Source organism: Dromiciops gliroides, chromosome 5, assembly GCF_019393635.1.
Source record: "Dromiciops gliroides isolate mDroGli1 chromosome 5, mDroGli1.pri, whole genome shotgun sequence".
Taxonomy (NCBI): Eukaryota; Metazoa; Chordata; class Mammalia; order Microbiotheria; family Microbiotheriidae; genus Dromiciops; species Dromiciops gliroides.
Genome location: NC_057865.1, coordinates 22832841 through 22860504, shown reverse-complemented (window position 1 = coordinate 22860504; position 27664 = coordinate 22832841). Strand labels below are relative to the sequence as shown.

The 27664-nt window shown below is 43.4% G+C and overlaps 1 protein-coding gene across 1 annotated transcript in view; it reads left to right on the top strand.

Moving 5' to 3' along the window:
- The window catches only part of STT3B (STT3 oligosaccharyltransferase complex catalytic subunit B), a 91251-nt gene that overhangs the window by 41047 nt on the left and 22540 nt on the right, over window positions 1-27664 (top strand). The window contains exons 3-5 of the mRNA XM_043966272.1: window positions 1077-1364; window positions 13392-13457; window positions 16765-16864. Of these exons, the coding sequence (XP_043822207.1) occupies window positions 1077-1364; window positions 13392-13457; window positions 16765-16864 (454 nt within the window). The remainder of the gene's footprint in view (window positions 1-1076; window positions 1365-13391; window positions 13458-16764; window positions 16865-27664) is intronic.

The following is a 27664-nucleotide window of genomic DNA, read 5'->3' as shown; positions in this document are numbered from 1 at the left end:
CCTGGGGAACAGCTAAACAAACTGCTGCCTATGAGCCTCGTGGAGAGTCTTGCACCATTACAAATGATCAAAGACAAGTTCAGAGAATCCTGGGGAGTAGTTTATGCTGGGGCAGCCACAATGTAAAGAAAAACAGTATGGACCAATCCTGTCTCCAGAGTGCCTCTGGTGGAGCGGGCTCCCCTCATCCTGGCAGAGGGCAAAGACTTTTGGGGCTTGGTAGCCCCTCTGCGAATTCATTCTGCTCAAGTGTGTTTATTCCTTAGAAGGTTGTTTCTTTTGAATAGAGAGGAATGGGAGGGTTACCAGTAGGCCAGGCTCCCCAGAACCTTTTTTTTTTTCCTTTTGTGGGGCAATGAGGGTTAAGTGACTTGCCCAGGGTCACACAGCTAGTGTCAAGTGTCTGAGGCTGGATTTGAACTCGGGTCCTCCTGAATCCAAGGCCAGTGCTTTATCCACTGCACCACCTAGCTGCCCCCGAACCATTTTTTTTTAATGCACAGAAGCAGTTCAGAAGGAAGCAGAGACAAGCATGACAGCTTTGAAAAGTAACTTGTGTGATTTGACATACTTTAAAATGACTAAAACTAAAAAAAATCCCAAACAAACCCTGAGACATCTGGGCAACACATGCTGAACCTGGAGTTGGGAACTCCTGTGTTCAAATTCAGCCTCAGACACTTCCTAGCTGTGTGACCCTGTACAAGTCACTTAACCTCTGTTGGCCTCAGTTGAGGTTATAATAGCACCTACCTCCCTGTAAAGATAAAGTGAGATCATTATAAAGTGTTTTGTAAACCTCAAAGTGTTAACAGAAATGTTAGTTTTTATTAATAAAAATGCAAGTTGTATAGATGGGAGATTCATGATTTCTTATGTGGTCCTTTTTGTGTTCTGCTGTATCTATGAAAATAATTTTTTAAAGTTCAAAACAATAAAATAAAAATACAGTAATAGGGAAGGAACACATTTGTATGTGATTGTTCACATTTTTTGGTTGTTGTTTTCACCATTAGCTTTTTTAGCAGTTTTGTTCCTTAAATATTAGTTTAATTGGACTTTTTTTTTCCTCCTAGGTCTACCCAGGATTGATGGTGACAGCTGGCCTTATACATTGGATTTTAAATATGCTGAACATAACTGTTCACATAAGAGATGTGTGTGTGTTTCTAGCACCAATTTTTAGCGGCCTTACATCTATTTCTACTTTCCTGCTCACCAGAGAACTGTGGAACCAAGGAGCAGGGCTGTTAGCGGCCTGCTTCATTGCAATTGTGCCAGGCTACATCTCTCGTTCAGTAGCTGGATCCTTTGATAATGAAGGCATAGCTATTTTTGCCCTCCAGTTCACATACTACTTGTGGGTAAGTAATCCCTGATTCTTTGCTTCACGCCCACAAGCCCTCTCTGTGTATTCTGTCCACGGAAGAGAAGTGGCGTGTCGGTGCGGTGGGGTTTCGTGTATTTGTCGTAGATGGGCATCTCAGCGGGTGACAGCTCACAAAGGCGTCTGGAGCCGGCTGGGCTAGAGTGAATCAGGCCCCTGGAGTGCAGGTTCCAGCTTTGCTGTTAGCCGGGGTCGGCAATTATTTAAGAAAAGTTGATGCCTTGCTTTCCTAACATTGCCAGGAGTGCGGCTCGTTAGGGTTACTTAGTGGTTACTCTCCAGGCGTTTATTTAGCTGTTTTCTCTAGGTGCTCTGCATAGATCCATATAAAATGCTATTTCAGAAAGAGAAGTCTCAGGAAAAGACTGGCAGTTCTGGGTTTCAGCACTCATATGCATGTGCTCACGCTGAAGGGTTATTGTGAGCACTTCCTAAAGTGCTCGCTTATTGGGCGTTTGTGTTGGGCGGACAGCTGTATAAATGAACCAGTGCAGATCATCAGGAAGTATTTGTTAAGGGCTTTCTGCTTGCCAGGCTTTGGCACTGGCTGTTCGCCAATCTAGGAATCGTCTCTCTCCTTACCTTAGTTTCAGAGTTCCTGGCTTTCTTCAGGACTCGGCTCAAGGGCTGCCTTCTTCAGGAAGCTTTCCCTGACCGCCCCCATTCCCTCACCCCCGCCCCGAATCTGTGCACATACCTCCCTCCACTGATAAGCTCTTTGAGAGCAGACATTGTTTGGCTTTTGTGTTTGCACAGCAGCTATCTTGGTACCTCTCACGGTAAAGTTTGAGAGCCACTACTGTAAAGTGTCCCCTTCCTGAAATTCACATTTCTCTTGGTCCTGGATCTGGTTACTCTGAACTCCTCAGAGCTCTGCATTTGGACGTTGTTGAATCCAAAGTGTCTCCTCTCCCCTTTCTCTTCATATGTCATTATCCACTCTTAGGGCTTCAGCTGTCCCTTCTGTGGAGATGTCAGTTCTGAAGCTGTAGCTTTGATCTTGCTCAAGTGCCAGTTTTGCACATTTCAGTGGCTACTGAATTTTTCCCCTTGACATTCATAAATCAGATCCTCGTGCATCTTCAGGACCAAAGCCTGCACCACTCCTGCTTTTCCTTTTCTCTCTATGATATCCTTACTCTGGAATCATTATTGACTTCTGCCTCTATTATTCACATCCAATCATTTCACTATATCCCATCGCTTTCCTTTTTGCAATGTCACTTATATTATTTTTTTCTATTAGCTTCAGCACCAAACTAATTCCAGCCCTTGTGTCACATCTGATTGTGAGAGTATCCTACCTGGTTTCCATATAGTCTAATCCATTCCATCATGCACAGTTCTATGAGTTTTAATCTTGTGAAAGGACCACTTTGATCACATGATTTACCAGCTCAGAAATCTTCCACTGCCCTTTCCAAAGAAATAGAGCTCTGTGATTTGGCATTCAGGATGCTCTGTGAACCCAAGATGATCAAACTTTTCAGCCTTATCTTTTGCTCTTGCCTTCTGTGAGCTCTCCATTAGTATCATGTGGATTGAACCATTGTTGCCCAATAGACACTTTCATTTCCTGAAGCTTTTGTTCATAATCTTCTCATGGCCTTGCCACATCTTACCAATATTGTAAGTACTTTTTGGAAGCTTTCCAGCTTTTTTCCATTGGCATTCTGCTTCTTAGCTTGGACTCATCCAAAGCCTTCCGCCCAGTGATAGCTATGAACACTGTCCCCTCTTGTTCTCTTCTTCATAGTTGCTTTTCTATGTGAACTTTGATTTTTGGTTGCTCATCCATTTACTGTGAGTTGTAGAAGATGCTGGTCTAAACCTGATTTGTGCCAAATTGCCTTCCCATTTTCCCACCAGTTCTTGTTTGAAAAAAGAAGAAAAAGAAGTAGTAGTCCTTCTGCCAGTAATTAGTGATTTGGGTCATCAAACACTGGACTACTAGTTTTTACTTGTTCTCATTTCTTGTTTCTCTACAGTTTTAACACAGATTATTCAAGACAAAGCAAATGGTTAAAGGTATTGACTTAATAAACCTTTACAGCTTTTTACATCTTTAACATCTTTTCATTTGAGATATTTACTACTTTTGCTATAATCATTTTTCATGATTTAGTAGTGAGTTCACAAGATTTTGACACATTCCTTAATTCTTCATCATGAAACCAGACTTTTATCACATTTGTGCCAAAGAGTTCATTTTCCCAAGATTTGTCTTGATTTAGACCATAAGTTTTCCACAGGCTTCAAATTAAGTGAATTCCCAGTCCATCGTTGCATTATTGATCTTTGGGATAAATTTCTTAGCCTTTTCTCATCTGTGGAATAATGTGAGATTGTCGTAGTATTGCATTTCAATTTGGGAATTTCTCTAATTCTACTGGGGACCATTGGTGCAATAGACAGAGCACTGGGCCTGGAGTTGGGAAAACCTGAGTTCAAATCTAGCCTCAAACATTTACTACCTCTGTGACCCTAGACAAGTCACTTAACCTTTGTCTTCCTCAGTTTCCTCAACTGAAAATTGAGCATAATAGCAGTGCCTACCTCACAGGGTTATTGTGAGGATCAAATGAAATAATATTTGACAGTTCTTAGAACAGCTCTGGCATATAGTAGGCTTCCACCAGTCACGGACGATCATGGATCAGCACCTTGAAGAGCCACAGGCCATAGTGTGGCTGTGCAGTCCGATACGGGAGCCACAGCTCCTGCCACAACGAGGACTTCGGAAAACTGCACTCTCTGTTGCCTGTCAGTTCCTGCATCTCATTTGTATATGTAAATGCTTATTCCCTTCCCCTAATTTTAGACAATTCAGCTTCTCAGTATATCAGTATTAATATATTTATCAGAGTTTGTCCTTGGGGACAAACATATTTTGGAAAAGGGATGCTTTACCCTTTGAAGATGCCACAATGTTATGGTTTTAGTATGGTCTTTTTTTTTTTAATTAATAAAGTATTTTTTTTCCGTTACATGTTAAAAATAGTTCTCAACCTTTGTTTATACAAGCTTTCCAATTTCAGATTTTTCTCCCTCCCTCCCCCCTCCCGTAGACAGCAGGTAATCTGATATAGGTTATATATATATACACATACACATAATAACATTAATCCTATTTCTGCATTAGTCATGTTATGAGAGAAAAAAAATCAGAGCAATGATGGAAAACCTCAAAATAGAAAAAAAAACAACAGCATCAAAAACAAAAGAAATAGTATGGTTCATTTAGCATCTATACTCCGCAGTTCTTTTTTTTTTTTTCTTGGATTTGGAGATCCTCTTCCATCATGAGTTCCCTGGAACTCTTCTGTGCCATTGCATTGGTGAGAAGAATATAGTCCATAACAGTAGATCAACACTCAATGTTGATGTTACTGTGTACAGTGTTCTTCTAGTTCTGCTCATCTCACTCATCATCAGCCCATGCAAGACCCTCTGGGTTTCTCTGAACTCCTCCTGCTCATCGTTTCTTATAGCACAATAGTATTCCATTGTATTCATATACCACAACTTGTCCAGCCATTCCCCAATTGATGGGCACCCCCTCAACTTCCAATTTTTTGCCACCATGTAAAGAGCAGCTATAAATATTTTTGTACATGTGGGTCCCTTTCCCCCTTCCATAATCTCTTTGGGGAAAAGACCCATAGTATGGTCTTAAATGAAAAAGCAAATTTCATCACTAAAAATTCACCTTTTTCCAACCTTCCGTTTTCCAGGGTTTATATTGTCTTGCTCATGACAAGAATTTTTTCTTCATAAGGAACTGTTAGCAGCTGGCCTTATCCATTTTCCTTCAGCTTCTTCAGAAGATTCGACCCCTCCAGGTTCAGGATCCCTCTGAAAGCTTTTGCTCGTTTTCTGAGCACCTCATTCAGCAGCTTTACTGAAGGAGTTAGTCCTTGATCTTGTTCATCGTTTCAATCATACGTAACTCCAAACTTTGATATGCTTGATCCTCTTATTGTGGGCTTTTGAATAAGCCTGGAAACACTTGTCCACCCTGTGCCAACAGACTTTCATACTCATTGAAATGGTCTTTCTAAGAGCTATAACTTCAGCTTGTTTCCAAGAAATCCTCCGTTCTTAAAACCTCAGATCTGAAACACATGCACGTGGCACGGTGTCCTGCACTAATGGTGGGCAAACCAACCCACTTCACTTTCTTCTGGTCAGGGTCTGATGTTCCTAGGCAGACCTCAAGGCAGTGTGCAGGCCTGACATTACTGTCACAAAGAGAAACTGTATCAAACTGCTCTTTGTCCCCAAAGACACATACACTGCTGCAGTGTCTTCTGCATGTCTGTATCACACAGTACAGTTTGAAACCTAGTGATGCTAGATCCCTTTCATATTTTTCTCATCATCCCCTTGAGACCATAGACTTCTTATTCTTTCAAGATGTAACGTAATAAAATGTGCCCTTGATAATCTCATGACATGTCCCTAAATCGGTAAATTTGGTTAGTATTATTATGTTGACATGGCCCAATCACAAAAAGTAGCTAATTCTTGCTTTATTGTTGTAAAAGGTGTATTCCTATAACTCATGCGTTCAGGCATGGCAGGTTAACACCCGCATAATTGATTCGTTTTAATGAATGGGGCTTTTTGTTAGTACTGGATAGAAATGCTAGTGATTATTCGGGTTTATCACATATCAAGCTATTTTATTATTGATCGTTTTATTCCGTTTCTTTGCTGATTCGCTGGGGTTTTCTAAACACATCATCGTATTATCTTCAGGTAAAAGTCTCTTTGCCAGTGTTTATGATTCCAATTTTTTTCTTCTTATTGTTCACATTTCTGAACAGCATCTAATGCTACTTTATCATTTAAATGCCTTATCTATTTTACAAGGACAAATTAAATTCTGATTAGAGCAGTCACTTCTTGCAGTAAGGTACCCTAACTAATATTGTTGAAGGAAATGGTACGGGGAAAACATTTGCTTTGATTTTGCTTCTCTGAAGCCTGTGTGTGCAAGGAGGGGAAAGGAAGGGCAGCATGCATGAGTAAATATAGCTTATATTTAAACGGGAATAGATAAAAATAAACTAAATTCCTCCTTGATCCTTTTCTGTTTTGGTTATTTATACTGCTGTTAGCATTTACATACAGCCCACTATGCAAATGTTAGGTGCTTTAGATTTCTAGTGAAGATGAACTTCTTTAGAAGCAAGGATTTCAGGATATTTCTGTTCTCCAAATATTGATGACAGTGTATTAAGCTGAGTTTTTCTGATGAAAACATCTCTCCAAATGCTATTAGAGAAGACCTTTCCAAATGTACTAGATAGTATAAGATATAATTGGCACAGGGAATATCCCGATTGGCTTGAAATTACCCAGTGGAAGGTAGCTGGGTCTTTTACCATTATTTTATCCTTCCCCAAATTGTAATACTCCAGACACATGAAACAAGTGGACTTTCTAAAACTCCATCAATTGACAAAGTCTAGTAATTTAAATATCCAACAAGCAATAGTAAAAATTACTAAGTCAGAATGGATGATGAATATAGAAGGAATAAAATGAGTTTAAAGTGATATAACTGCCTATAATTCCAACTTTCATTTAGTATTTCATGTGTCTATTAGAAAATTGTATCACTCCTTTCTCAAAACTCCAATTAAATTTGAATTGAAGCTTCCTAAGAAAATTCATGGGCACTAAACTCTCAGTAATAATGTTATATTTTAAACTCAGAGGAACACTTATTAACATGTCATTTTTCTAAACCTCTCTAATTCAATAATTTTTAACTTCAAAATATGGAGCATGAAGATTACTTCATTTTTCAAATTCAATAGTCTCTAGCTTTTCCTCTTTGCTGTATCAGTGTTCATTACCCAGAAATTTTCCATTGATTTTTCAGTTCTAACTAAAAATATGAATTTAGATTAAATTTCAAAGAAATACTAAAAATATTTACTGTAGAAGTAAGAACTTTTGCCTCTCTTAGATTGTTGGGGGGAAAAACCATCCCTATACATTGAATTCAGTAATACTGTGCTGTAATAAATTATGAACATGAAGAATTCAGAGAACCTTGGAAAGACTTGCGTGGTTTGATGCTGAGAATAAAGTAAGCAGAATCAGGACAGTGTGTAAAAGAAAACTTTTTAAAGTTGTGTAATTGCATAAATACCAGCCTGAAGAATTGATTGTAGCTTACCACCAATGACTGTGGCAGAGCCTGGCGAGCTAGAAACTTTCAGTGCAAAACAAGACCCTCCCTCCACATCAGACCAACTGATATTTAGATACTTGGTGACTCCAATTCCAATAAAAAGAAATTCTTAGGATAGAGTAAGGGAAAGAAGGAGACCACAGGATTCTAGATGATGAGCTGGGAGAGATGTTGGAAGCTGTCTAGTCCCACCACCTTCATGTTCTGGAGGAGAAAACAGTCTAAGGAGTTGAGTAACTTCTTGTTGTTTGTCCTTCTCTCTCAAAGAGGACCATGACATGGGGAGGTGATGTCATGACTTGCAGTGAATTGGATTGAAGTGCGGGGGAACTGTGCAGGATCACCAGCCTCACTCTATCCTTCAGAGCCAGTGGCAAGATACACATCAGGATGACGGTCCTAGAGATATGAGGCTCTCGGGGTTAAATGACTTGCCCAGGGTCACACAGCTAGTCTCAACTGTCTGAGGCCAGATTTGAACTCAGGTCCTCCTGACTCCAAGGCCAGTGCCCTGTCCAGCACCCCACCTGGCTGCCCCAGGGGAATAACTGGACCATAAGGAGGAGGGAATAAGTATTTGTATATCTGTAGATAGAAGGATAGAAAGTGCTGTTATTGTCCCCATTTTACAGATGAGGAAATGGAGGCAGACAGAGGTGAACTGATTTGTCCTGGGTCACACAGCTTGTAACAGTCTGACTCCAGCTTTGCACTCAGGTCTTCCGAACTCCAGGAATGGCTCTTTGCCACCCCCTCTCTGACCACCATCACGGGTGATAAATGTCCGAGGAGATATTTGAGCACACACCTTCCAGACTTGGAAGCAGAAAGGAACATGAAGAGTTGAAGAATAATCGTAGGCCAGCTCTTGTTGCCGGCAGTGTGCAGTGACTGCTGTTTCCTTTCTTTCCCCTTATTCTGTTACTGCCTGAAAATGCAGGGGCCACCACAGGCCCAGTGCCAGCCATGCTTGGTGCAGAGGCTTCAGCCAGACCACTGGGCTAGTTTTCCCACCCTGAGGCAGGGCCCTCCTCTCCTCCTGCCTCCTGCCTCCCCCTCTCAGTGCTGCTTGGACCTGACCCAGCAGCCTCAGCCTCCCCCAAAGACAGGCTACAGCTGGGCCCTGAACCCCCTGGCCATCCCAGCACTGGGATCACGTGGGAAGAGGGTGATTACAGATCAGGACCCCCCACCCCTCCCAAGCAACCACTTCTCTTTATCAGTAGCATCAGTCCTGGTGTATTAGAAAGAACCCTCATCTTTGAGTTCAAAATCATGGCCATTTCCTCCTTTGTAAAATGGGGAAAATACTGGAATTGCTTTGGACATTTTAAAGCTCTCTCTATAGGTTCATTATTTTATGGTGAAAACAATCCTCATTGTACCCATTTTTCAAAGTGTGCAGGACCCTACATTGGCACTTAGTGTTAGAACCTTTGAGTTGCCCCTTTAGCCAGACCCCTAGAGGGGCCAGCCAGTTGTGGAGGGCAGGCTTGTGTGCTGGCACAGCATCTGAGCTGTCTTCTGTCCTTCAGATGGGCAGTGGGTCATTGCCTCTTTGGGTTCACAGTTCAGTAAGGGGGGAGTTGTTTTTGACAAATTTATTTGCTGTCATACACTCCCAGGAGTTTGTGTCCATGGACTGAACGACAACATTTATGGGTAGAGAACAGAGAATTCTTAGCAAACGGTGTACAGCCACTTTTCTGTTGCCTAGGGCTTTCTAGTGAGCCCCTGGACACCTGGTCCTGTCTGATGTTTGTCACTTACAGACTCCTGGTGTGGTCAGCCTGAGGGCTACCCACCTACCTTCTTGACGTTCCTGGGAGAGATGCAGCTCATCTCCACCTCATGGACGGGACTTGGCTACCTGGGTAGTACACACACCAGCCTTGTGATGAACTTCTCCAAAACCAGCCACATTGGTAACATTCCATTGTGAGCTCTTGGCCTGGGAGCCTTTTTCCATCATGGTAGGACTGGCCAAAACTCGGTCTCCGATGACATAGCTCTAAGGACTCCATCTTCTCCACATTGGTACAAGTCGTGACAGTAGAGCTTTAGTAGAAATTGAGGTGTTACAGACAGTCCTTAGAGACGCTCTGTCTGGATCAAAGTCAAATTTAGTATGTGTTCATGACACCTGAAAATGTTATGGAAAGGTTATCATACCATATCTCATGGTTCTGAGACAGCCAGTGATTGTGCTAGGCCACAGGTGAGTTCAACTGAGTGAGATAAAAAGATAAATAAGTTCAGTTAAATTAGGAGGGAGAGAGGATGAATACTGGACTGTGCCTAGTAATTGTGCTCTACATAGTCACCATCATAAGCAAACCATGGACTTACGTATACCTGTCTCTCCTTTTGTTGCACATATATTCTCTCCAGGGCCTGCATCAGAGTTCACAGCAAATTAGTCTCTGAAATGATAAGTTTCCATACTTCTGAAATCTCATTAATTTCACCAAAGACAGTATGGTGGTAAAAAGTGTTACAGATTGCATAACTACCTCAACCCTCTATTAGAAGTCTAAGGATATAAAGGAGGGACTGTGATGGAATTTATTAATTTGATCATTGACAATGCTATGCTAAGGTTTAGTAAAAATACAGCAATTCAAACAGTTAAAGAAGAGAATCCAGCTTTCCAGACCAGAGTCCAGAATCCAGTTTTCCAGACCAGAATCCAGTTTCCTCCTGATGACATCTTACCACTTCAAGAAGACAAGAGAACTCAGAGACTTTATATGTTTTGTTAGTTTTTTACTATCTCCTTTCTGTTATAATATACACTATCTGTAACATGTACTCTCTGCAGAGGCTCTCCCTTTGCAAGACTAATGTCAAAGCGTCGGTTCATGAGGACAAAAAAAAAAATCGCCCCTCTGGACAAAACTTTCCTCTCTTCCTTTTCTACATTGTTGTTCACATATTATTAGTTAGCAATAGTTATTATATTCTTTTTACTGTTCCGTCAAGGAAATATTTTGTTTCTTGAGGAACAAAAGGGGGGAATGTGGTAAAAAGTTTTAACATTCGGTTAGATAATGGAGAGACGCCAGTTTTGGGGTTTTTTTAGGACCACCCTTTTGGGGAGGAGACCAACAGCATTGCCTGCTGAGCACTAGACTTCTGACTTCCGGGGTGCGAGCTTAAATGGCAAGGAGAGAACGGAAATGGGGGCTTTTTCCTGCTCCGCTGGTCTCCTGGCTGCGCTGCACAGACAGACGCGGACTGGAGTTTGACTCGGCCCGGCTCTCGGTTAACAGCACACGCTTGACTCGGTCTCTCTCCCCAAAAGTGGCCTTGGGTTTTGGTGAGTTTTATACGGAATATAGACTAAGCCTAGACTTAAGACGATTTGTATTGTATTTCTACTTTCCTATCCTTCTAATCAACATCACCTTGTGACTACCATACAATAAAGGCTCTATCTAGAAAACCAAAAGCTTCTTCCATTTACTAGTCTGGAAGATAAATTAAGGGAAAGGTTAAGTAGGGGAGATTTATGATCTAATATCCAATTTTAAATCTCACAGTTCGAATCCAGTCTGATTGACAGGCCCTTCAGGAGCCTCAGCAAGTGGTCCCTTGGCCTTTTGGAGATGACCTCTGTTGAGAGGGGAACCCGCCATTGCCCAGTGCGGCCCAGGTGGCTTTTGTCTGGCACCTTTCGTGTCCAAGCAGAATAAGCTCATAGGAGCACAGCTGAAGGGAAGCGCTGACATCATCTAGGCCCACGAAGCTGAGGCCTGGCTCCCAGTCCAGCTCTCTTGCCACTGTCTTTCCTCTTCTGAATGGGAACCCTTTCCACTTGGACCTGTCCGTGTCCCAACCCCCACTCCCTCCCCATCTCTTACAGGCCAAACCGCCTTAGTTTCTTCACCTCTAGATTTGCTGGAAGTATCTTTTAGTTATGATCATCCTAATGGAAAACCTTTACACATGTATTTTGGTTTTGGTTTGTGGGGCAATGAGGGTTAAGTGACTTGCCCAGGGTCACACAGCTAGTAAGTGTCAAGTGTCTGAGACTGGGTTTGAACTCAGGTCTTCCTGAATCCAGGGCTGGTGTTTTATCCACTGCGCCACCTAGCTGCCCCCTCAAATGTATGTTACTTAGTGACTGAGAGCCTATGATTTCACGTATCTCTTTTCTAGAAAAAGTGTTGCAGTGTGACTTGTACAGATGACTGTAAGCATTCTCTCTGGATGTGATTGCTTTGATGGGGAGGGGGAGGGGAGGGGATTTGCTTAGAAAAAAAAAATTAGCTGAAATTCCTTCAACAGCCTGAAGAAATGTTATTGCTTATAACTAGCATTAATATAGAAGTATTAATCATATGTTCTATCTCTCACACTCAGAATTATCTACTGTATAGACAGTCTACTTTCTCTACAAAGTTTGTCATTTTCTTGTGGTATAGCAACTTCTGTTTGGGGCAGCTAGGTGGTGCAGTGGATAAAGCACTGGCCCTGAAGTTGGGAGGACCTGAGTTAAAATCTCATTTCAGACACTTACTAGCTGTGTGACCCTGGACAAGTCACTTAACCCCAATTGCCTTAAACATGTGGGGCCATATCCAGTCTTCCCAATGTCTGTCTTGCCACTGGACCCAGATGGCTCTGGAGGAGAGAGTGAGGTTGGTGACCTTGCACAGCCCTCCCTCACTTAAATCCAATTCTCTGCAAGTCATGACATCACCTCCTGATGTCATGGTCCTTTTCAAGAACGAAGGACAAACAACATGAGAAACTTCTGTAACAGATTTGTTCCTGAAACATAGAAAATAATCTTTGTGTAACTGAAGAATGATATTGGTACAAGAGAGACTGTGTATGTTGTAATGTATGGTCCTTGAGGGCCAGCAAGGTCCCTAATGGATAGAACGTGAGGCCTGGAGCCAGGAGTTCCTGATTTCAAGTCCTGCCTCCGACACTGGCTATGTGACCCTGTCCAAGTCAGTTTCCTCATCTGTGAAATGAGCTGGAGAAGGAAATGGCAAACCCCTCCAGTGTCTTTGCCAAGAAAACCCCAAATGGGGTCACGAAGAGTCCTTGAAAATAGAGATTGTTTCATGCTAGCTCATTGCCTAGTTCACAGTAGGTGCTTAAGTGCTTGTTGCTTGATATTCATCGGACATTTGTTAATACACACATTGTGCCGTGTGATCAAGTTTCTTTGACTTCCCAGGTTTGTGCTTCATCTGACATTCATTTATCAAAATGAGGGGCAGCTAGGTGGCACAGTGGATAAAGCACCGGCCCTGGATTCAGGAGGACCTGAGTTCAAATCCAGCCTCAGATACTTGACCCTTACAAGCTGTGTGACCCTGGGCAAGTCACTTAACCCCTCATTGCCTCAGAAAAAAAAAATCTCAAAATGATTTAACACAGTAGTGGTTGAAGTGAAGTCCTAAAAGGAGGGGAAAGGCTTGTTTGAAATATCAAAATCCACATGTCAAAGAGAAGTGTTCTGTGGCATTTTGGAAATCGGATGATCCCGCTGCCTTGGTTTATACCTTGCAGTGTGTGACCTCCACAGTGCTCACAGGGCATCAGCGGCATTGTTGTGTTAGGTAAGCCATGTCTCCTACAGTGAAAGGCTGACACTTTTTCCCACCTGTGGGAATAGGGGAAATTTACAACTATACTTTTTACTAATCCCTCCTTTACTCGAGTGTAGAAATTGCTTCATTCTTTGCATTTGTGTCTTCTGTGCCTTCATAAATGCTATTGATTGATTCCCTTCTTCTTGTGTTCCAGTTTGAATTAACTGTTATTTGTTTGTTTTAGGTGAAATCTGTAAAAACTGGGTCAGTTTCTTGGACAATATGCTGCTGCTTATCCTACTTCTATATGGTAAGACATTACTTGGATTTAAATATGGAGTCTGATCTTTTTAGCAGATGAAACAGGCATCTTCTTATGTGAGGAATTGGTGACATTTTGCTTGTGACATGAACTGGTTTTTTTGTGTTTTTTTAAGAATTAAAGGTGGGTTGTGGTTTTTTTTAATCATTCTTATATCTGTTCTTTTATTCACATGAAATTTTCTCCCAAATAGGTTCTAAGGGGAAAGTTTTGTTCTCAGCACATGTAGACAACTGTGGCATATCAAATAAGTACTTGGTTTTTCCTTAATCAACCAGTCATTGAGCATTTATGATAAACTATGGGCTATGCAGTGTTCAGCTCAGGGGGCACCCAGAAAGAAAGGGAACACTTCCTGCCTTCTATCAAGGGGAGACAAAGTGGAGGTCTCCTTGTATCCCTAAAAGCACACGTAAAGCCTAAAGAAAGCAAATGCCAAGTGTTGATGGCAAACAAGTGGGACTTGGGCCACTGCCCTTTGTCCAAGAACCTCCAGCAAGAAGATTTAAGGGAGCTCTCTCTCTACCCAGTATGAATAAGCACAGGGGTTGCATTATTGGGAACTCACTGCAGAGATGGAGAATTTGTGGATGTAAAGTATCAGGTAATTGATCAGGACCACAGAAATTTAAACTGGTCTCCCCTTCTAGAAGAGAGTGTGAAAGGGGATGAATGTTTTTTTGGTTTGGTTTGGTTTGGTTTTGGTTTTTTGTTTGTTTGTTTTTTGTTTTTTTAGTGAGGCAATTGGGGTTAAGTGACTTGCCCAGGGTCACACAGCTAGTAAGTGTTAAGTGTCTGAGGCTGGATTTGAACTCAGGTACTCCTGATTCCAGGGCCGGTGCTCTATCCACTGCGCCACCTAGCTGCCCCCACCCACAGTTTATTAAATGGTCAAATTAGAGTGCCCGGAGTCTGAAGAGGCCTAAGGGGACTCCAGGCTGTAGCAGGAGATGAAGACTGGAGCAGAGGTGGAAAAGGAAAGAAAGCCGTGGGCCACTGGGGCAGGGGGCAGCTATGGGAGGGGATCCTGGGCCCTTGATCGGGTAAAGCTGCTGCCTGGCAGCTCTACACTAGTTAACTCAGCCAGCAATGGAAATGGAAAAGAGGGGTGTCTTTCATCTTAGTGGGGCACAAGGCTGGAATGCTGGATACTTCTCAGGGTGTGTGCTACTCCCCTTGGGGGCCTTAACATCCAAGCAAATGATACTGCAGAAGAAATGGAGCAAGCTCTCTTATGCACTGTCGAGTCTCAGACAATGAACAGAAGAAGATAGGGCAGAGGCATTGCTTTTTTGTTTTGTTTTTTAATCATAGCTGTCGTTCAAGAGCAGGGGTTTCCGAAGACAAAGGAGAAATGAATAACTTGTCTGGGAGATCACTTCCTTATGGTTGGATTATCAAACTGTGACTTCAGAGAAACAGAAATGAAGTTCACTTAATTAGAGCTAGCACAGCGATGCTCACTGTCCAAAAAGGACTTTAAAAACGCCGGGGCAGAAAGTACAGGCAACAGGCAACATGAGCCACCTAGATATAGAAGGGACTTCATGGCGCCTCTAGTCCCTCCAGTGCCAAGGGAAGCTGCAAGAATTGTTTCCAAGGCCTGTTCTAACATTTATTTGTTTGTTTATTCATTTATTTATTTATTCTTCCACCTGTTTATTTACTCATTCATTCACTTCTTTCTTTAATTGTGTTTGCTGAACTCAACCCTCAGCAAAATCAGGACTCATTCATCAGCTAGACAGAAATGACAGCAGCTCCGGACCCCAAGGAGCTCAGAATACACAATGTGTCCCTGTAAAGGCTCTGCAGAGTAAGGGGAAAGGACACCAGCGACAAGGAGCACTAGTCTAGGCCTCTTGTGGGTGGTAGCACTTGAGCTAAGTGTTTAAAGACCCTGTTGATTCTGACATGGGGGTGAAGGGTATGTTACCTCATGCATAGACCCAGAAGAAGGCCACTCATGGGGCCAATGTGTCAGCAGTTTGGTGAGAGCATGAAGAAGGCTGAGAGGACTGTACGCTTAGCCAGGAGAGCTTAATTGTGAGGGACTTTAAAGCCACAGAGGCAAAAAAGAAGGGCCCACCAGAGCCTCTTAAACAGGGGAGTTACAGAGAATCTCCATTAGACAGCTCTGTGCAGGATGGATTGGGGGGCAGCCTGGGAAGTCAGGAAGCATTTGCAGTTATCCATGCAGAGGACGGGGGTGGGTCAGACTCGGGTGGTGGCTGAGTGAAGAGGAGGCGAGGATGGATCCTTGTAGTGGGTCGTCTGGTATCAAGATGGCCCCTCCAAAGACCAAAAGCTCACAGGGCACAAAGATGCTCACCTCCTGATCAGATCAGACTTGGGTGTTCTGTAGTTCTACCTTGTCTTGGTTTTTAGGGGTTTTAATTGAGGCATTATCAGTTTACCGATAATGAGGTACTTACATCCTGTGGTACCTGTAATAAATTGTAACTACACATTTCTAGTTTGACAGCTTGAGGAAAGGTTGACCATTTTATCTGTGTACAAAGAATATGTTAACCACATAATTTGTGAAATTAAGATGAGGGGAACACTTGATTCTCATTCAGATTGTTACAAGTTTTTCTTATCTCTCCATTAAAGGAGTTTTGGCTGGACCTCTGCTTGGCATACATTGCTCCTTTTCTTGTACCTATAGGAATGTAGTAAAATTGTGTGTTTGAAAGTACATCCATGGTTCATTTAGACTGGTTTGTCTCCCTGGTAGTCAAGGTTGAAGTGGTAGAGAAGACCAGTCTCAAACTAGGATCTTGCCTTCTGATGTTTTTCTGGGCTGTCTTGGTGCACTTTGCAGCTCTCAACAGTCCTTTCTTTGACCAAGTGATTGGTAGATCACAGCATTCTAAAACACTGTTGTATTCTTCTCAATTATTTGCCATGAAATGAAAAGCAAATCAAGGTTTTTCGGTGAGTTTTTTTTTTAAGCAGCTTACATATGCTTTCATCCTAAGTGAAAATAATTGCCTTCTTTTTATCCCTTCAAGTATGTACCTGTAAGCAAATTACCTATGGATCATAATCTAAGTTCTCTAATGACTAAAGAAAAATTCCTTGGATTTGTATTCTGGGTGACTATATGGGCCATCAGCAAAACTTATAGGTGATTAAAAGCTGCTTATCCTCCTTTCCAGTGGAATATTCACATTTCAAGTATTTCAAAATAATCTGTTACTTGGTTAGACCATCAGGAAATTAACGGAGAATTTTCCAGTGTTTTAGTGAAATGTACAGTCATCTCATTTTAACATGTTTTTCCTCCTAGGTCTCTGCATGGGGCGGTTATGTGTTTATTATAAACCTTATTCCACTGCACGTGTTTGTATTATTGCTGATGCAGAGATACAGCAAGAGGGTCTACATAGGTGAGTGACCATCTGCCTTTTGCAGCTAAGAACATATATATATATGCTTTTTACTGAGGTCCTCTAAAGTCGAGCATCTCCCAGGTGATTTGTTACACCTCTTTCAAACAATTAAATTTGTTTTAGAAGGGGTTAGAGTTTGAATCTTGCAGTCTGTCCTTTTAAATTCCTTTTATCCCTTGAAAAGGATATGTAGTATAAAAATCATGAGTATCTTTCCAATTGTCTATAATTTTCCTATTTCATTAAATGAGGAGTGGTGTGGTATGATGACCTTTGTTCCAAAACACCCACCCACCCCTTTTATTAGCCTTGTGGCCACAGATAGGGCATGCTGTTTCTCAAAGCCTCAGTTTCTTTACCTGTTAAATAGAGAAAATGTTGTAGTATTACTTCACAGAAAGCACTTTGTAACCTTTAAAACATTATTCATTTTAGCTGCCGCTACTTTTGGAGGGGGTTCATTTTACACAATGTTGATTTTCAAAAATGAAGTCGATTTTGGTGCTTTGAAAAGCTCCACTTTGGTGCCATATCTTGAGTGCCATCTTATCTTAAAGAATCTTGCCATAGTATGGTGTGAAGAAGAGTTTTGGCCAAGAGAATCGTTTTCAGAATGTGGTAACAAAACTGAGTGATCACTGAAAGCTGATTCACTCTTGGAGATTGTCCTTCACAACACAGATGAGGCTTTGGCTAGTTAGACGTGAAAGAAAGCCTGTGCCGTAAATCCACTGCCTTGGTATGAGCTAAAATTGAATTTCTAATCATGTTTGGGAACAGTAACACAAACATCCCTCACCTGCCTAAGCAAAACTTCAGGTTTTGAGAAGTGTATTTCCTTTGGCAGTGTGCATATCACCCCATGACAGAATAATTCAGTGCCTTTCTTCCCATTTTAGTTTCTGCCTTTTGTATTCATTTGATATAAGTCCACACCTCACCCGCAACCAGAGGTGAGGGGGGACGCCTTAAGTTTATATCATTATTGCTGTTTGTATTGTTTTCTTGGATCTACTTCATTCTGCATTAGTTCATACAGGCACTTTTCAAAGCACTGCTTCTTAAACAAATTAAATATCTGACTTGAGAATTGTTTAGCAAATGCTTCTTTACTACTCCCCGCAGACCATCCTTGAACCCCAGTCCTCAGAATAGTTAATATATTGGCTGTTGAGCTTTAAGGGAATTTAAAAGAATCAATGCTTTCCCCGCAGTTCTTAAATGTTTTGTGAACAGTAGTTTACTTGGTGCTAGATTTGACGTCCCATTTTTGTCAGCGAATCGCTGTGCTCCTAGAGAAATGCCAGCCTCTCCATGTTGACATTCTTCTTGTACATGAAGAGATGGTGGTTCACTGGACAGACAAGTTCCAGGTTCTCTCCTTGTGACCGTCAGAGAGTTGCTTTTACTGTGCCCTGGTGGCAACAAGAAACAATTTCGTGGCTTACTTTGTTCGCTCAGCTTGTGGTATTGAAGTGTCTTAGCAAATAATCACCATGAAGACTGGGACAGAAAAGTAGTAGAGAAAATCTCATGACCAAGCCCATCGTCTTCTCCACTCATCTCGTAGTGACTTGGTCAGGATTTCCTGTCTTCTTATCTCAGCATTATCTCCAGTGCCTGTGGATCCAGAAGCTTACAGACTACTCGCCAGGGCTGGCATGAAGAAGTTTGAAAGGTGCTGGAAGTGACAAACACTCAACTACGAGCAAGTGAAGTGGACCCTCTCAACAGGGGATGTCCTAAGCTACTGTTTTTGTGGTCACATCAGAGGCCCAAATCATCAGTGCTCCACCCTGGCTTCTTCAAAGGAGTTTGTCAGCATAGGAAATCCCTGCAAGAACAGCATTGGCGGTGGTTTCTTAGGTCATGAGGCAGGGAGAGCAGAAGAGCCCCAGACTTGTTCAGCCAGCATCACAGCACCCTCCTAGCGTCGCACCTGTTTCTCCTCCGTTCGTCATAGCTGTGACTCCGTGGCTCTCCCTACCCTGGAGCCTACTACCACCAGTGGAGGGAATGTCGGCACCAACCCCCAAACACAGCAAGGCCTTAGTTCCGCATCATCCCAAGTGCCTGGGTCCTGGTGATCATGGATGTCGAGCTGGATGGGGGTCTCCATTGGGGAAAGTAAAGTCCAAGCAGGAGTGGAAGTGAAGTGGCCGAGGCCATGCACACCAGGAGTGCCAGAGGCAGAATCTGTTTGTTCCTCTGGGGGGCCCTTGCTTACACCCCGTGCCTGCCCCAGTCTGTTATTCCTAAGGACACTCTCCATCCCTGAGCCCGGAGACCTCCTGATTACTGCCTTCTGTGCTGCTAGAGCACAGCAACAACCCTTCACTCTCCCATAACCGTGGAATGCCCGAGCCCAGGAGCTGGGTGGAGTCCACAGTCTGCGGGGGAGGCGCCTTCTCCTGCCCTCTGAGGGCCCTCCTTGGTCACACTCATCCGCTTCTCCGGGGGTCCCTCTCATCACCTCTGCTACCTTGAAGGCTGCTCCTTTTGCTGTCCTCTGCTCCAGGAATCCTTTTTACCTTCTCATCATGTGTGTTAATGACCCTCAAACACCTTAGCCTTCCCTCCCCCATTTCTCATTCTCTTCAGTTCCCAGTCAGCCTCAGGGAATGTCATTTCCTTCCAGTTCTCCGTCAGCTTACATGGCTTCTGATTAGAAGCTCCTCCCCTCCTCTCCCTCTGATTCATCATTCCCATGGCAGCCTACCCCTGCCCCAGACCATCTCCGCTCCTGTGCCCCTCCACATTGGCTGCCAGGACCTGGGAGAACCTCTCCTCTACACTTGAACAAGCCCCACTCGCCATGAAGCCCTTAGCAGCTCTTGCCTGAACTATTGAAATAGTTTCCTAATCAGTCTTCTGCTTCCACTGTGTCCTCCACAGGCCTACTATAGTAATCTTCTGAAGGCCCATTTGTTCATTCTTGCTTCATAGGAGCTATTTCCAGGATCTTGAAATTCTTTGTGAGATAGCCTCAATTTTTCTCCTCCATTTTGTTAATTCTGAAAAATACACCAGTAATAACTGATTTTTAATACCAAGATCCCTACAGCATAGATTCTATTTATTGTCTAGAATGACATTTCCTAATGGGGCAGGTAGGTGACACAGTGGGTAGAGTCCTGGGCCTGGAATTAAGAGGACCTATGTTCAAATCTAACCTCAAACACTTAGTAGCTGTGTGACCCTGGGCAAGTCACTTAACTTCTGCCTTAGTTTTCTCATCTGTAAAGTGAGGATAATAATAACATTTACCTCCCAGGGTTGATGTGAGGCTCAAATGAGATTACATTTGTAAGGGACTCAGTGCTTTACAGATTGTAAGCACTATATAAACGTTAGACATCATCACCACCCTAAAGAACAGCCCTCACTCCATGCTGATACATCATGATTACATTTGTTGGGCTATATTGCCTATAAAAAGTCCCTTAGTGAGTGAATAGGAAATGTCAGCAATATGGAAGTCGTGCTTGCCTGTTGGTGTGTGATGTGATAACTATCGTGTCTCATCTGGTCTTGGATTTAAGATGAAGGGACTTGTATGGGGTCATGCAGCAAAACAGATCAGAGACAGGACATGAACCCAGGCTGGGTTCTCCACCTCCCTCCACACCCTGCCATTCCACCCCTGGCTTCCTCTTTGGAGGGGTTATTTCCAGCTTGCTGTGTCTTGCATTCTACTAAGCCAAATTGTCATGAAATAAGATAACTGCAAAGCATATTATAAGAAACTAGAGATGAATTTGACACGTTACAGATGGAGCAGCAGTTCTGTCTAAGACAGAATCAGGGACTAAGAAGTCACACATAGGTTCTGAATCCCCATCAAATCAGAATTTATTTATGGGAGAAATGTAGCAAAATAACCTAAGCTGAATGTTCAGCATAACATTCTTTGGTTCTAGGGAGCTGATTATTTTAAGGCTCAAAGAACTTGTCTAGAGTAGGGTTCAGTCAGGTTTTATTGTTGCAAGGATCCAGCGTGCTCCCTTTCATTTGTTTCTGCTCTTCCTCCCATGACCAGTGTCCTCATCCCGCCTTTCTTGGTGGGATCACAGTTATGCTACTTGTTTGATTTTTTTTACATCTCAAACAAATGTTTGTTGGGCATTCATTATGGACATGGCGGTATGTTGGGCCCTTTGGGGAAGACACAGAAGAGTATACGGTGTGAGTCCGTGGGAGCTCACAGCAATCAAGAAGAGAGATTGGGTGGGGTAGGGGGTAGAAGGTGGGCCCCCCCAGCCATGAACAGGGCTCATGATTCCTCAGTGCCTCAGACAAGTTGCTCGCTGTCGGTACAGGGGACCTCCGCCCAAGTTCCCTCCGCTCAGTAAAAATCACTGGTCTAGACCATGACAAAGGGAAAGGGAGTGCGTCTCTAACAATTCCGCACGGCCGATCGTTGGAAGGCCGAGCGCTGTGTATTCCTCTGGGCGGTGTCAGAGACTTTCTAGCGCAGGAATGACAGGAGCAGTCAAGCCTGGGAGGCCGAGAGACATGAACAAGTTTCACCACACCTTGAGCCGGGCCTGACCTCCCTCTGCAGTCACTGCCTCATCGTTGGCATGTTCTCTGACCACCCCGTACCCGTCTTCCTGTGCTTCGTCTACTTCCATTTGTGACCATCGGGACCCGACAGTGGACTTCCAGCCCCCCTTGCTTGAGCAGGTGCTCTCTTGCCATCTCCTGACTCACCTGTATCGCTTTTGCCACAGTGTGACCGGGACAGAGGGCTTTGTTTTTTGTTTTTTTTTGTTTTTTTGCGGGGCAATGGGGGCTAAGTGACCTGCCCAGGGTCACACAGCTAGTAAGTGTCTGAGGCCAGATTTGAACTCAGGTACTCCTGAATCCAGGGCCGGTGCTTTATCCACTGCGCCACCTAGCTGCCCCCAACAGAGGGCTTTGAAGGCTCTGTCTCTGAGCCCAGCAGAGGAGCTTGCCAAGACATTTGTGCCTCACGCATGGCCGCCAGTGGAGACCTTACAGAATTGACAGTAGAGCCAAGCCCATGGGGAGTTCTTCGGTTTTCCCGTCAGATTTTATTGCCAGTCTCCATTCTAAGAATTGGGGGAAATGTAATTTTATTGGTTAAAAGAAATAAAAAGTTGTGTTTTGGTAAGATCACTCTGGTAACCTGGATTATGTTTTGATGATTAAGATTAGAAGCTTCCCACAAGTATGCTAGCTTTATTCATGATTCCACAATTGTTAAAATACATATGAGTTTACCAGTTTGTAATCCATTTCATCAACATTAAGTGTGTATTATGCGTAAGTCTGAAAGCTAGGTGCCAGGGACCCAGCCAGTTTTTGTTGGTGGTGGTCATTCAGTCATGTCAGACTCTTTGTGACCCTGTGGACCACACTGTCCATGGGGTTTTCCTGGCAGAGATACTGGAGTGGTTTGTCATTTCCTTCTCCAGTGGATTAAGACAAACAGAAATTAAATGACTTGCCCAGGGTCACACAGCCAGTAACTTTCTGAGGCTGGATTTGGGTTCAGGTCTTCTGACTCCTATGGAAAGCATTATCTCCATGGAGCCACTTAGGGTTCCAGTAGGATAAGCTAGTACATATTTTTGTTATTTAAGAACTGTAGGCACGGGGCAGCCAGGTGGTGCAGGACTCAGGAGGACTTGAGTTCAAATCCTGCCTCAGACATTTATTTTTGTTTTTTTAGTAAGGCAATTGGGGTTAAGTGACTTGCCCAGGGTCACACAGCTAGTAAGTGTTAAGTGTCTGAGGCCAGATTTGAACTCAGGTCCTCCTGACTCCAGGGCCGGTGCTCTATCCACTGCGCCATCTAGCTGCCGCTGCCTCAGACATTTGACACTGACTAGCTGTGTGACCTTGGGCAAGTCACTTAACCCTCATTGCCTGCACGTGCACACACACAAAGAATTATAGGTAATGTTGACTTGTAATTACTGTAAGGAAACTATTCTGTAGGAGAAAGGCAAGTACAAAATGTCTATGGAATTAAACTGTTCTAGGAGTTTGGCAGATGATCCTTAATAGTGGTCTTTGGGCTGCTGCTTTTACCAAGCTCCCTGCTGGGTCATCTATGTGTCATGGTCCTTTTCTGTAAGGAATCGTCCTAGTGACTTGACCCTAGCTCTCTCAGCTGCATATCAAGTGTTCTTTCCAACTATTCCAGGTTTGTAAAGGGATTGTGAGTAAAAAACAAGAATTACTCTGCATTATCTGCAGATATTGTCCCAAATTTTAGCCCCCCAAAAAGGCTTTGGGGAAATTCCAGGCCCTCTGTCCTCACACCCAGAAAAGGGTTTTATTTTATTTTTTTTTAATACCTTTTTTATATCACCATCATTTCTCCCCATATCCCTCCCCCTCCCAGAGCCATCACATAGCAAAATAACAAATCAGCCTAACTGGTCAGTACACACATAGAAAGCAATCTCCCATCTCTGCCCCGGCTGGGATGAGAGCGTCTTTTCCCACCTCTTGTTTCAGACCTTGTTTATGCTCCGTGATCGTGCAGCCTTTGCTTCTAAGGTGTGTGGTCTGGCTGCCCACGGCTGTCGTCACTGCATCTCTTCGTGTCTCTGTCCTAATCCCAGTCACCGTGTTTCACAGCACAGGAATCCTCCGCTTAGATCCATGATTTCCTCCATGAGTCGGTGTCTCGTTTGTAATTCTTCACTGTCCTGAAAGTGTTGCTGTTGATATTTGGGTGTGTTGGGTTCTTAGGATAAGGAGCGTTTGGTCCCTTGAACTACCTAACTCCAGGTCACTTCCCCAAATGGTTGGGCCGGTGCCCAGCCCCATCGGTGACGCCCAGTGTGCCCACCTGCCCAAGCCCTCCCCCATTGGCTCTTCCTGTCTCGTTGTCTTTGATAAGGTGCAGGCTGTGGGCTTGGATGTGCACTCCTCATGTTGTTATTGATTTGGAACCTTCTTTCACAGGCTTGTTCGTAGCTTGCAATTTTTCTTACTCTTAGATCAAATCCTCTGACCACTTCTCTGTTGTGCAGTGATGTGATACCTCCCTCCTTGATACAAGATGTCATCAACATAACATTTTTGATGGATTTCAAGGCAGAGTTTACGTTTTGCAGCAGTTAAAAATATGAAGATGAAATTTTTAGCTCTGTTGTTTGCATAAAGATTCAGTGTCCTTCATTAGCCAATTAGATAGATAATTGTTGTTGTTTTATGGGTGCCATCAATCTTGTTTCACAGAGAGCCTTTGCTTCTCTCTCAACCTGAACAGAAGTTAGGTTTGAAGTGTCGATGGTTGACAGAATATCCTCCCTAAATAGTTTCCTTACAGGCAGAAAGCATTTTAGCCCGAGATTTTTTAAGTATTTTAGATTTTTTTTAATAGCCACACACCTGAGGGACCTGCCCCTAAAATTTCCATCTTTGTAGAATTGAAATGAAGACTACAGACCTTAGTATCTCCATATGGAATCATGTAAGCTGCAGATGGCTCCTTTCCAAGCTTGTAACCCAGTGCAGAGATTGCTTCTGCAGTACTTTGATGGGCGGCTGCATCGGGCCACAGCTTAGCAAGGATTTAGTCAAAGTAAATGTTTGTTGACTGACTCGTTGATTCCTTTTAAAGCGAAAACTTAAGACTGAAGATTTCCACTTGCAGACGTGTCACCATTGTGAACACATGACCATTTTTAGTGCAGAGATGGGAATTAGCATGCACAATCGAAGCTAACTTCCCCAGTGCAGGTGCTGGCATTCGTAGTGTTTGCTACTCTGCGCTTATAATACAGGTGCTCAGGAGACAGTAAACAACTGTGGCAGCTTTGTCTTTTATGCTTCCCCATTGTTTGGAATCAGCTTTTTGAGAACATGCCTTGGGTTTTCTTTCTCCAGTATTGTTATTAAAGGATATGGTCCTTTCTTCCATCCCGGATTAGCAGTAATCCCACCCCTCTATCTTCTGAGAGAGAAGCAGCCCTGAACACTTTGTCTTTACCTGAAAGTTGTATGGCCCTTTTTATTACCAAGTGGTTTTTACTCATAATCTTTAAATCCACAATGCAGCTTAGACTCATCTTCATAATAATCATAGCTAGCATTTACATGGCACATTCAGATCTGAAGAGCACTTCACATGTGTTATCTCATTTGATACAGCTAATAAGTGGGCCTGAAACAGAATCTGAACTCAGGTGTTAATGCCAGCTAGCATTCTGGCCATCATTTTATAGACAAGGAAACGGAGACTGATCATTATTTTGGTGAATTCTTTAGAAAATTTTAGACATTCAGTGATAAGATTCAGACCTGGCGTTTTTTTTTTTTTAATTGTTTTAATGGGTATTCAGAATTTTGAATTTTCTGAAGGTGAGATCATGGTCTGGTCAGATCTGACACTCCCTTTGCCACCCATGTGATATTGACAAATAACGTTTCCTTATTTGTACAGTGGGAATAATAGAACAAGAGAATCTTGGGGCTTGACTTCAAGCCTGGCAGGTATTTTGTGGGTCCATAAAACTTAAAAGCAAACCCCCCCTCCGTTTTCTCCCTGCTGTCTCCAGCCCCAGCCCAACTCTGCCTGTTCCTTTGCTTCCCTGAATCTCATTCTTCCTGTCTGGGATCCTTCCCACCCGTCTGACAGTTTGCCTGGTGATCCCCTTCCTAGCTCTCATTCTTGGAGAATGTCCTGAGTCTTTCCCACAGGGTTACTGTATCAAAGGGAACCGTGGAGGGGAAAGGCCTCTGTTAATTAATTGTAGAGTACTACACACAAGGAAGGCATTTGTCATGAAAGCAGATACTAAGAGTCAAAGGGAACGGGTGCTTACCCAGCAAGGAGAGGCTTCTCTTCTCTGTGGTAACTTTCAGGAGGCCCAAAACACAGAGAACTACTGTGACCTCACGTACTTAAGGAACTGCAGTGGGAAAAACAATTTACAGCAAACTACAGGAAAACTTGAGGAAATAAACAGCATGGAGGAACTGCCAGTCTTATCATAATGGCATTCACCGAGACAGATTGTAGGACTCCACACCTCTTTTCAGACTGAGCAGTTTTAATGGAGGGGCCTCTCATTACAGCCTAATGCCTTGGGGGAGACATTTGGAGTCTCTTCCTCCTCTGCTGCCTATTAGGGACCGTCAGAGCACAGCAGAATGCCCCATCTGCTCGTTGTCCCACAAATACATTAGATTAACAAAATCTTGTGCTTTTTTTCCCATGGAGATTAAAGAGATCTGAATTGCCCCTCCTTCTTCAGATGCATAATGGTAGAATACTTCCTTAAAGGTGATTTTTTTTTAAATCCATGATCTCTGGCTTCAGTCTTGTTGGGCTTAAACAAACACTGAAGTGTTGAAGCTTGTAAGTGGATGAGACTGGATTTGAACTCAGGTCTTCCTGACTCCAGGCCCAATGCTCTATCCACTGAGCCACCTAGCTGCCTCCTATAATGTATGGTACCATTCATAGTTAATGATGGATAAATGAAAAAGCATTTCTTCGGTGTTTACTGTATTCCAAGTGCTGTGCTCAGTATTGTGGATACAAATAATAATAGCAGCTAGAATAAGAAGGCTGTCTCTGCTCTCACAAAGCTCACCTCCCCACCTTCAGGGAGCTGTGCTGCAGAGGCCAGTTAAGGCTGTGGCTCTGTTGACTTTAGATGAGTCTTATGTCCCTCAGTCCCTGAGTGTACACCTAGTGAAGTCTTCTCTCTGCTCCCACTGCCTTCTCTGCCCCCCCCCCCTCCAATGGCAGATTAATCTGCCTAAAACACAGCTTTGATCACATTACCTTCCCCTCCAAAACCTCACGTTTTCCTCTCGCTCACAGGCTCAAATTCCTGCTCTTTAGGCTGATACTTGAGCCCTTCTGCAGTGACTTCAGCTTCCCTACTCCTCCCGGAAGGGCTCCCCTTGAGTTGACTTCAGCTGTTCTTGTTGTCCGGATGACGCCCATTCATGCTCTTCCCTTCATTGGAGTTTTCCCTTTGCTGCCCAGATCAGTGCAACCCTTCTCTGTCTCCTTCAGGGGCCCAGACAGTTTATTTTGTGCACCATTCATTTGAATCTTGCTGCTTTATATTCCCTTGGGGAACTATGAGCTCTTAACATTTTTATGTACATAACAGTAGTACAGTCCTCCTACATGTAGCAAACCATTTGGTAAATTTCTTTAATTAGTTTATTTTACTTTTAAAATTTGTCTGTGATTTTGAAATGTGCAAGAGAGAGACTGAGAGGGAGGAGCGAGGCAGAGGCAGAGGCAGCCCCTGAAGGTCCAGGATGCCCTTTTCGGGCTTGATGGGAAGTGGTGTCTGCCCCAGGCCTCCACTGTGTGGATTCTTAGCCCAGCCGTGTTCATGGACCAGAGGCCATTAAGGTGAACGTTATCCCGGAAGAGTTTCTGATCCTTGGCAAACCGTTTCTCTTCTGCTACCAAGAGCACAGAGTTTGACTTGGGTTGGCGACCTCTGGGCTCCCCCCTCGGCTCCCCCCTCATTCTTTGGTGAAGGAGCCATTGTATCCCATCCCAGAGCAGTGGCTCTCCTCTCCTGCTCTCCTCCTTTGTCTTTGCTTCCCTCTATCCCTCCTTCCTTCCCAGAGTAGGTGACCGTTAAGCTCTCTTGCGGCTGTAAATAGCTGGTTCCACGGTAGCCCCATCGAGCGGGGCTTTTCCCCTTTCCCTTCCTTTTTTCTCCTGATAAGGAATAAAGGGAGTTTAGGGGGTGGGTTGCTGTTTGGGGAGGGGGGTGTTTATTTTTTTAATTATTTTCATCATTATTGTTTGTGTTTACAAATATTTGTGGCAAT